This window comes from Brienomyrus brachyistius, unplaced genomic scaffold, assembly GCF_023856365.1.
Source record: "Brienomyrus brachyistius isolate T26 unplaced genomic scaffold, BBRACH_0.4 scaffold38, whole genome shotgun sequence".
NCBI lineage: Eukaryota > Metazoa > Chordata > Actinopteri > Osteoglossiformes > Mormyridae > Brienomyrus > Brienomyrus brachyistius.
Genome location: NW_026042313.1, coordinates 2,572,987 through 2,585,085, shown reverse-complemented (window position 1 = coordinate 2,585,085; position 12,099 = coordinate 2,572,987). Strand labels below are relative to the sequence as shown.

Below are 12,099 nucleotides of genomic sequence, written 5' to 3'. Positions count from 1 at the left end.
GTTGCCCCAAAGTGCTTTATATGGGTGTGTTGTGATACATTACAACATCATTAAGACAGAATAATACAAAAACTATGCTAATTGTGGCTGTGACTTGGTTAAAGCTGGTTGCAGTTAGTCATAATCAGCAGTTTGGGAATATGTTAGTTTCCCAATAAATAAGAGAGAGTAGTTGATAAGATGAGGTTATCTGTCGACTCAGTTATATTCAGTTTGGAAATGTTGCTGGAAACACACCCATCACTGTTTGCAGTTTTAGTAATAAAAAAATGAAAAATAAATTCAGTTTTTGCTGCAGTACCGAAAGTGCATTGAACTGTGAATCCAAAAACTAATTACGGTTTGCAAATGCTGGTAGAATACAAAACAACTAAAATGCAGGTTACTTGTGTCATGAATAAAATACTAGCTTCAAAAGCTGGTGTTGCGCACACACACACATACAGACAGACATGCGCACACACACATACACAGACATACACACATACAGACATGCACACACACACACACACACACGCTTCCTGGGTTATGATGGTTCATGTTACGATATTTCAACTTCACGATGGGTAAAAGTTTTTCAATTTCAATGCATTATTCAGTAAATTACATGAAATATTCAACATGTTATTATAAAATAGGTTTTGTGATACTGATTTTGCCCAACTGTAGGCAAATGTAAGTGTTTATAGAAATGAGAATCTCCACAAAGACATAATTACAAACCTGTGTGTGTGTGTGTGTGTGTGTGTGTGTGTGGGTATATGTATGTATGTATGTACATTTATTTAATTTTTAAATTTTAATTATTCATTCCATTACCATCTATTTAATGACTATTTAGCACATACAAATGATGCTGTTGCTCGAACTACGTATGTTCATAAGTGTATGTAATTCAAACTTACATACTACTATGTAAGGTCTTCATCAAAAAAACAAATTTGTTTTTTTCTGGCAGGAGCATGGCTATGGATCGTCTGTTTCACCACCCACCCATCAACAGTCACTTAATCCTATGTACTGCACAGCCCTATCACAATATATTGATATATTGTCAAAACGAGGTATAGGATGACACATTGCACTGACACTCAGGATTCACCGCCAAAATCAAACCATTCAGTAAGTGTCTCACAGGGTAGTTGATAAAGGTGAAGAATAATAGGTACTCATTTCCTTTTGTTTTAAAACATTGCAGAATGGGTTCACAGGTTAAAAATATTGTCAATTTGCATTTTCTGGAAGTAGAACCATCTAGTATATGGAATTCATGGATGACTCTGTGATGGCAAGTTGGCCACTCCCTGAGGCAGCAAAACCATCCCAAACCATAATGCACTACTACACTTTGCAGTTGGTATAAGGTTATTGTTCATTGTTTCTTTTTCCATTTGGCATTGATGCAAAACAACTCTTCCTTTGTCGTATACATTCAGAGCAAATTGTTCCAGTAGAGTCCTGTTCTTCACATACTATAAGCATGATATAGCAAACTTCAATTATTTTGGATATTCTTTTTTGATAGCTGCGGTTTCCTACTTTCTGAACTTCCATGAAGGGCATTTGTGCAGTCTCCTTAAAAAGGTTATCCTGTGCACATTAACTTTGACTGTGGTAAGAGTTTCCCATAGCTCCTTTGATGATACTCTGGGGTTCTTAGAAATTTTCTAAATTTTTAGCTTTTGCACTAAATCTGGCAGGAGAACCATCTTAGATTGCCAATTATATTGCGTGTTGTCTGAAACTTTCTCCATTAGTCTCTCAGGCAGTAGAATGATTGACTATAAATTGCTTGGAGGAGGCTAGGAAACCCCAGGCATATACGGATCAACAATCATTCTTCTGAGAGATTCATAAAACTCTTTTGATCATGGCATCGTTTTACCACAAACTACAATGGCTAATACCGAACCATACCAGTTATATGTCAAGACCCTCAAAGTTACTGTCAAGGTCCTAATTGTTTGTGCAGATCTACTTTGCACCCTAATTATTTTTCTAGGCTTTTGATGTAAGGATTAAGGTAAGAGTGTGCTAACTTTTTCTGCACAAGATATTTTATGTAAATGTTTTGTTTAATAATGCATTAGATCACCTATATTTTATAGTATTGTTGAAATGTGAATGTCCATATGTTCGAAGATGTAAAACAAGACAATGTATTTCATAGCACTGCACAGTTTTCAGACTGTTCAGCTGGTGTTTATTTGAGCAGAGGTTTTCCTACTAATGAAAACTGCTAGTTGAGGTATTATTTTACCTTAATAATTGCTACTGTGTTCTGATGACTAAGCATTTTTACTTAGTACGGAATACTAGACGTTGTGCGCTGATAGATGGTCTGACTTCAGAAGCACCAGCCACTTGATGGAATGCATACCTGCAATAATCAGCACATATACACCCATGTAAATTACATAATTCTGTGTATCCACTGAGACACGGGAATCTTCAAAATAACAAAAATACAATATAAAAAAGCACATTCAAAGCAGCATGTGGACAAGGGTAATTCAGTGATTCAGTATAAAACATGTCTGCTCAGTTTAAGTTCTCACCATTCCTTATAAATCCAGTGGAAGGGTAATCACTTTTACTTAACAATAGATTCTTTTGGAAAAACTTGTATTCCCTTATTAAAGGAAACTATTGTCAAATTTAACACTAACTGATAAGTGGTGAAATCGACACTTAAGGATTGTTTATGCTTTTCCTCTTGTCTCCCATTGTTTTAATCCAGCTTCTGCTAATGCTACTACAAATATAAGAAACTGACCTGAATGTCCATTGTGTGGTTAACAAAAGAAGCCCTCCACTGTTGTGGGTTACCAGTAGAGTTACAACTGTATCAGATTTTCACAGTATGATTACCATCTCAGGAAATGTCATGATTTCATAATATCATGCCATACAGTATGTCACAATTATTATTATTGAATAATCAATAAAACATGTTGCTATTGAGTTAAATATGCAGTTATAATCCATAAAACATTGCTATCGAAACATATGCATTAAAAATCTAATAAAACATGTTGCTATTGAGTTAAATATGCAGTCACCTCAACTTTAAAAGGTAGTGGTGCGTGATCTACTACGGATTGTTATTGCTGTGATATCGGTACACCGCTGCAACCCTAGTTACCTGTACAGGACTTCTTGTGTGAAATAAATTTGTGAAGTTTTGCAACTGGAATCGGTTTTAATCTACTCCCTGTCTTACCAACAGAGGGCAGTTAAAGTTTAGAGCAGGAAACGTTTCAGTGAATAAATAGAAATTTAGTACTTTATATTCTAACTACTGGATCAAAAGCATTTGTTAGCTGAGATTTTAACAGGTTTATTTTTTTCAGATAAAATTCTGTTTATGCAGCTTTTGATGTAGCAGTGAATAGTAAGTAAGGGAGGGTCTGATCTAGAGGGCTGTAGGGAACAAAATCATTAGTAATCTTACCATCTCGTATATGAATTATTGCAGAAGGTAATTTATGCAATATTTTGAAAAAATGGTGATCATCTATCCATGTATATTTCTTGTCAGTCACTCCCAACTTGGTATAGGCACAAGGCTGGGGTACTCCCTAGGTGGGATGTCCATGAAATAAACTGTTAAATGTTTGCATTTTCTTTATCTTCAGCTTATCATCTGTTCAGCAGTTGTGTTACATTTTGAAAAGACAAGCAATTATAAAATACTTCCAGTAGAATACAGACTGTCCCCAACTTACTACTAGGTTCCATTTAGACAGACAGGTCGTACTTCAAGATGGACGTATGTTGGGACACGACAATTACATTGACTTATAGGTATTGTATGATAATGAAACTAGGAGATGCATGTAAGACTGGAATGGTTGCATTGCCATACAGTGCAGCACTTTCCTATGGCAATTATTGTATGGTGTGCACCATGCGCTAGGTAGTGTACAAGCTGACAATTTTTCATTATGATTTGATTGAGTATGATGCAGAACTTTCTTAAAATGTAGGAGTTGCCTGGTGTGAAAATTGAATCATTGTTGGAGGACGAGAATTAAACTATGAGCTAGGAAATTAGCTTCTGCACTTTGCAGGGTAGCAACACTAAATTCAGACCCCCTGCAGAGATTGGTCACTGATTATTCCAAACTGTAGAACAAAACCAGCCTGTTTTTGGGGCAGTTCTGCACTGATCTTTGCCTTCGTAATCCTGAGCCCTCATCCCTCACAGCTGATGCTTCAGTTGACTGCTTTGTTTCTGCTGTCAAAGCAGTCATTGCTTTGGGAAGTTTACAGGGGACAAGGACATTTTCTGAATGAGGCAATCAAGCACTGCTTTCTCAGGTTTCATTTATAGAAGAGAATAAGAAACCAAAAATGACGAGGAATGTAGGTCTTTTCATGTCATCAACGATTTTAGGAATTTTTTAGACATATATAATATTCAAGGCAGTTAATACAGTGTTGTTACTCGATACTTTGTACGGTTCATGTTGGGGTGTACCCAGGCTTCAGCAGGTCAGACAGCTTTATCTCTGCTGATAGTGAGTTTTACTGTACGTTGTAGTCTGCCATTAGTACAACCAAACACCCTAACTTTATTTTATACCCACCCAATAGAAACACATCTTCAGACTAAGAAGAAATGCAAAGCAGTATTATCTTCCTGCCCTGACTCTCATTCTTAAAGTTTTCCAGTCAAAGAACTTGTTCCATCCTGCTCTTAACTATGACTGTGTTTGTGTATGGAATGTGATCAAGATCTCCAGCCTCCAGCCTGTTCTCTGACTCATGCATGCTCATTTTTTTGACATTTGTAATCAGGTGACACATTGCAAGTTGCTTGGGTTTAACCTGATTTTAATCTTGCTCATTGATGATTAAAAGATGATGTTCCTGTTTTGTTTACCATCTATAATAATATATATCTCTAAGCCATTTTCCGTCTATACAGATATTGATAGATTGATGGTAACTGAGATTTTGGGTATTCTGGGAATGTACTCAAAAACATTTTAGCACTTTTCTGTTTAAAGAATCATATGAAAATTGTAACTTTCTCCCCTTTCATTTTCTGTAATATTTATTTATTTGTGAATTTATAAAATTTGATTGTTGGAATTTAGCTAATTGTATTCCTTGGACAGGGGATATGAATAGATTTGGGATCAGTCCTCTGCAGACACTTACCTTATTAGTGTGGTAATTCAAAAAGTATTTGACCAATGTTTTTCAGAGACATTGTATGGATGAATATGTGGTAGTGACACAAACCACACAAAATTAAAGCAGAGTTATATAGTAAAGAGAAGGGCATTGTTAGAGGCAAAATTGGAGCACCGCCACTTAGTAGCAGCAATGGGAAGGATGACTGCGCAAGACAGTTTACCTTGTAAATGTGATAACTCAAAAAGTGTTTGATGGATCTTATTACCACTTCAGAAAAACATTATGTGGATGAAGATCTACACCAAAATTGAAGCAGCAGCACTAGCAGCACTGTGCTTTTAATAAAGATTTTTTGGTGAGTTGGGGAGAATGTCTAGGCCAAAGGTGTCAAACTCCAGTTGTGGAGGACTGGAGCCCTGTACATTTTTGGGTTTCCCCTCATTTAACACGCCTGATTCAACTCCTTGTGCTAATTACCACGTCGCTCTTGAGCTGAATCATTTGTGATGGAACAGGGACAAAACTAAGCTCCGGCCCTCCAGAACTTAAGTTTCACAGCCCTCGTCTAGGCGGTCTAGAGTTTGTAGGGTGGGGTTGTATGAGAGGAGTAGGGATGTGATAGAGGGTGTCCACGGAATACTTTGTTGTTATTCCAGAAACATGTAGTTATATTTAGCTTCACATAATAAATCTATAAGGATTAACAATAATGAATTATGAATCTAATGGATTAGACTTCAGTTTAAATTTCAGTTTTTGTCCGTTCACATTGTAGGATATTTTTCGAAATCAATATATGTGGTGAAGCTCAAGGGAACACCTCTGCTTTGAATTCAACCTGGCAGGGGTGTTTTACTCTGTTTACCCTGGTTTATGTTTCATGCATAAACCGCAAGGGATAAGCAATAGTTACTGCTTGCAATTGTATTTACAATAAGCGTTTTAGAGTTATCTCAAGAATCGTGGTATAGCACTACATTTACAATTAATTTACCAGACACACTTGGCCACAGCGATGTGCAAGTAAGGCAGATAGCACATTACAATCATACTGTATGTGCTGTCGAGGAGATGACTAGGCATAAGTGCGGCTAAGCTAAGCTTCCAATGATTGCCCAGTTACAAGTGCACTACTTAACACTGCTATTGCAATGACAGGACAAACCAGCAAGCACCTATCACATGTTTTTGGAGGTTGTAACAGTACACTAATACAAAAACAGACCGTTGTGAAACAAAGCAGTTTCATCCTTTTTAACATCTCAGCTGTGTCTGTATGTCTCACTTCTTTATCTTAGTGGATCTCAACTTAGTAACTAGATCTTGTGTTAAAACGTAATATTTTCTAACCCGTTAGTTAACTTGGTTTAAAAAAAACTTTATATATTATCGGACTGCTACAAATGTTGCACTCGGTCAACACGAGGTCCATAGATGGGTTGGCTATGCTGTCTAATAAACAATGTGCGGTATGGTTGATGAGGAAGAATTGATCTCAAAAGTGGTTCTTTGATTGTGTGGATATGGTTTAGTTTTGCAAAGTTTGATCTGGATCTTCTCTAATTTGCAAATTTCCTTGCAATTTGTATAACAGGTGGAAACACAACCAGTTTTATGTATTATTATTTGTTTATAGGTCCAGAAGTGCAGTTCCTCAACAGTGATAATTTTTCACTTGTACTGGAAACTTTAAAAACTTTTTTGTAAAAAAAAAAGCACATTTGATATAATGAATGTGTTTATTATATATGTACAGTATTTTGCATACTAAACGTGTGTTTCTTGTAAAGATTGAGTTGGTTAAGGGGATGAGTGATCAATTAGTTTGTAAAAAAATAAAATATCATGATCAATATCTTGGAATGTGATTCTAACCACAGATGTTCCTGTTTGACAGTTTATGATCTTTGAACACATTTAGTTTAAGTTGCTTGTTATTCCTGAATGTGTCCTTTTAACTTATATTTCTCCATTTTGTTTCAGACTCCCACTATGAATGTATCTCTGATTTCCTAACGTTCTGCTGCATTGTCAGCCAAATCTAATCCCACACTTCATTCTGTTACGTGCACATTGTGAGGGCTGCTTTGTACTAACACTATTTTATTTCTCTCTATTTGTCTCCCTTGCTTGCTGCAGATCACAGAATGATCATTGCAGGTAAGCACTGATGTTACCGATTATGTAGATTATCTGGATTCTTTTTCATTGCCATCCTTTCCTTCTCTTGTGCTGTATTTCATCCACTCGCTAGACACTATTATATAAAAAGTTATATATATGTAAATAAATAAATATATATATATATATATATATATATATATATATATATATATATATATATATATATATATATATACACTGAACAAAAATATAAACGCAACACTTTTGTTTTTGCTCCCATTTTTCATGAGATGGACTTAAAGATCTACAATTCATTCCAGATACACAATATTACCATTTCTCTCAAACATTTCTCACAAATCAGTCTAAATGTGTGATAGTGAGCACTTCTGCTTTGCTGAGATAATCCATCCCACCTCACAGGTGTGCCACATCAAGATGCTGATCTGACATCATGGGTAGTGCACAGGTGTACCTTATACTGCCCACAATAAAAGGCCACCCTGGAATGTGCAGTTTTGTCTCACAGCAAAATGCCACAGATGCCACAAGCATTGAGGGAGCGTGCAATTGGCATGCTGACAGCAGGAATGTCAACCAGATCTGTTGCTCGTGCATTGAATGTTCATTTCTCAACCATAAGCCGTCTCCAAAGGCGTTTCAGAGAATATGGCAGTACATCCAACCGGCCTCACAACCGCAGACCACGTGTAACCACACCAGCCCAGGACCTCCACATCCAGCAGGTTCACCTCCAAGATCGTCTGAGACCAGCCACTCAGACAGATAATGCACGGCCCCATGTTGCAAGGATCTGTACACAGTTCTTGGAAGCTGAAAATGTCCCAGTTCTTGCATGGCCAGCATACTCACCGGACATGTCACCCGTTGAGCATGTTTGGGATGTGCTTGACCGGCGTATACGACAGCGTGTACCAGTTCCCACTAATATCCAACAACTTCGCACAGCCATTGAAGAGGAGTGGACCAACATTCCACAGGCCACAACTGACAATCTGATAAACTCTATGCGAAGAAGATGTGTTGCATTGCATGAGGCAAATGGTGGTCACACCAGATACTGACCGGTTCTGAGTCCCCAGACCCCCAATAAAGCAAAAAACTGCACATTCCAGGGTGGCCTTTTATTGTGGGCAGTATAAGGTACACCTGTGCACTACCCATGATGTCAGATCAGCATCTTGATGTGGCACACCTGTGAGGTGGGATGGATTATCTCAGCAAAGCAGAAGTGCTCACTATCACACATTTAGACTGATTTGTGAGAAATGTTTGAGAGAAATGGTAATATTGTGTATCTGGAATGAATTGTAGGTCTTTAAGTCCATCTCATGAAAAATGGGAGCAGAAACAAGAGTGTTGCGTTTATATTTTTGTTCAGTATATATATATATATATATATATATATATATATATATATTTTTTTTTTTTTTTTTGTGTGTGTGTGTATATGTGTATATATACATTTTTAACATGCTAAATTTTTCTTGTTGGGATGGGTGTCCAGTCCTGGGTTGTTTCCTGCCTTGCGCCTGTAACCTCTGGGATAAGCTCCATACCCCTCGCGACCCTGAATAGGACAAGCGGTTTTGGAAGATGGATGGATTGATGAATTTTGCTTGATTTTGAGAGTCTAGATACAGTCTATCAGTGAGAGAAGGGAAAGAGTGGCTGTATATTTGCTTCATCATCAGGGGGCAAGGTTGGCAGATACCAAGTTCTGTTTTTGCAGTTTTAGACATTTGAAACTGCTTTGCCCAAAAGTGAAGAGCTGCATCTAGGGCACCGGAGTTGATGAGGCTGTGGTTGAATGTCTGCTTCATATATGCAACTATATCAAACTGCACCTGTGCCCTAGCTTCGGTTGGGTGGGTGCTGTTTCAGTGGATTTTTTTATATCTTGCCAAGGGTTGTCTGTCTACTAATAAAACTCTGTGACCCTTTGAAAAGAGCCTAAGACACCAATTTTTGTCGCGTTGTGTGCATCCGTTTAGCAGTTGCACCACATCCCTGTGACAGACCATGTGCTGTGGCAGATGGCCCAAATAGGGAGCAATGAGCCTGGTTTGCCCTTCAAGCAGCGTAACTATGCCAGAGCCTAATGGAAGAAGTTATGAATGTGTGAAAGATCTGCACATTTCCATGCATCTCCAATGGGCTGTTAGAGACCAGGCTGTAACACTCCATGCTACATGTGTAAATACACATTGAAATAGGATTGAGGTTTACTGTAGAAGTATTAAAACATATACTTAACAGTAGCCAGAACCTGAGGCATGGGAATGAAACCAGTTAGTTTATGGAGCATAACTTTGGCATGGAATCCAGATGGTATTTTTTTCTTGCTTGTGGGTCTTCATCTACTCTTACTCACACTGATCCATTATATTGCCCTGGGTAAGAGTATATCAATCTGTGGAGGGTCATGCAGGAACTGGGCAGTAATCATACCATCAAGTTGGTCTGGGGGAGAGATTCATACTCCCCTTGGTCCTATCCCTATCACCCAACTCACAATTTACTGGTAGGAGGATGTTCCAGTGTCCTTACTGGCAACACTTGTTATCTGGAGATGAACTGATATAACTCAATTTAGAACTAAGCCAATGATTGTACTTTACGCAGCAAGCCATTTTATTTATGTAAGTAAAGAGAACACCAGCAGTGTCATACATTCAATGCTGTATGGGTTATGTAGTCAGTAATTAAGGTACAACATAGAGTGTAGTTTTGTGTGATAACATGACAAATGATAATATTGCTAAAGCATCAGTTCTCTTGTGCCCTTTTGGTGCTTTTCCACTGCCATTATGAACAGAGGTGTACCTGAGCTAAGCTGCAAACCGGTTGCGTCACCGCCACTTGAATTGTCAAAATTGGCTGATTTGCATTAGGGCTGCACGATTTGGGGAAAATATCTAATCGCGATTTTTCTGACATACATTGCGATTACGATTTGATTTGCGATTTATTTTTTTATGTCAAGCTTCAGTTCAATATTCAGTGTGTAGTAATTGTAAAACAAATGACAACATGATACCATCAGTATTAACTGGTTTATATACTAATGCAAGGATGAGAATTTAAAGATGTGGTATGTCAAGTTAATTTAGTAATATTGAAAACAATTGCAGCAAAAAGAAAAATAGTGATCTTGCAGGTAAAGCTGATTACCCCCTAATAACACTAGAACCGCCTTTTCCCACGCCAATGAACAAGCAAGAACTACTTCGGTGTATGCAGCCCTTTTGTTTGCGCTAATCTGTTATTAGTGTTAATAACTGCGGCTAACAACACTCCTCAAATTTTTAAACGTAGTATGCATTTTATAAAATGTTGAATTTGTCGTTTATTGGTGATTTCATGTTAGTCGAAGTTTCTGCTTTTTAACAACGGTATACTGTTATTTTCTATGCAAATCAATTCAGGTACACAAAAAAATTTACGTGTTCGGGGTTGCAAACTCTTTCAGACTCTCACACAAGAAATCTTACGGCAAATCTATATTCCATTCCGAACTTAAAATTAGCTGTATCAAAAACGTTACGGCAGTTTGCAAACCCTACAGACTATTTACAAGGTAATACAACTCGCATACATGTAAATGTATGTGCAGAACAGAAAACAGAAAATCTCACTCCATGCAGCTGAGCAAAGTTGCCAACCCTGCATTTTAGTAAAGTGCAATTTTCGACTGAAGCGGCTTATCATTCCTTTACTTTGTTACTCGGACAAATACAAAACGAATGAATAAACATTATATGCGTCTCTTCGTGTATCTTTTTTAAATAAGACGGCGTGCCCATACCCAACTGTAATAGCGATTAAAGCGATTTATTCTTTTAGTATTTATGTTAAAGCGAGGCTTTTATTTTATCACTGTTGTGGGATTGGAAATACTTAAATTAATAAGCACAGAAACATATGACATAAACACGACTGTATTCATTTTGGGTTTTACGTCTTTTTTGGGGGGGTCACTGACTCTGCTGCTGTGATAATTACTGTCTCGTTGTTTTCATGGGTTAGCAGTATGCTAATGCTATTGCTTATTAACAAAAACAAAAGGTTTGATTTGCTGGTGTTTAAAAGGAGCTTGCCGATTCTTTCTGAAACAATCTCGAACCATGAAAACCTACAGGAAGGCAATTCACTTATAGCTCAGTAGCGGAATCAATATTTTTTCGCTCCACAAATGAAACATTTTCCTTTGGTTTCACGTGTTTGCTGTTTGGGCCACTTCTGATTGGTGAGCATGGCTGGCACGCGGGAAGCATGGCGCTTGTAATTGGTGAGAATGACTGTCACGCAGGGAGCATGGCATGAATTTGTAAAACTATTCTCACAGCAGTTTTAAACCCTGGGTCCAACGTGCAGAGTAATGTATATCCTAAATCGCAGCCTTTGCGATTTGCCAATTGCGTTATTTCAAATCGCGCTTTCGATTTGAAGTCGATAAATCGTCACCCCTAATCTGCATCCATATGCATGAATTATCTGAAGGAAAAGAGGGCGTATTCTACATATATAATTTTTTATTAGTAGTTTTGCACATTGCAATGTGTCAATGCCTTCTTGATAACTTGCAACTTGAAACTTTTCAACCTCCCATTTTAGAATGGAATGTGTATCTATGATGGAAATTTACACAAGCTAATGCTAATTCCACTAGGGTTTTATGCTAATATATCATGGCGATTCTGGCTGTGTTAGCAGAATTTAGCACATAGTAAAACGATGTACACCATGTGAACAGTAAAGAAGTATCTTTACAACTTTCCATCATAGTCATTCTCCAAACCAGGC

General features: G+C 37.5%; 1 protein-coding gene across 6 annotated transcripts in view; it reads left to right on the top strand.

Moving 5' to 3' along the window:
• Positions 1-12,099, top strand: part of LOC125722365 (agrin-like) — a 186,252-nt gene that overhangs the window by 51,456 nt on the left and 122,697 nt on the right. For 5 of the 6 annotated variants that reach the window (XM_048998505.1, XM_048998506.1, XM_048998509.1 and 2 more), the window contains exon 3: positions 7,288-7,308. The exons of the other annotated variant lie outside the window; for it this stretch is intronic. In XM_048998505.1, the coding sequence (XP_048854462.1) occupies positions 7,288-7,308 (21 nt within the window). The remainder of the gene's footprint in view (positions 1-7,287; positions 7,309-12,099) is intronic. 6 annotated transcript variants of the gene reach the window in all.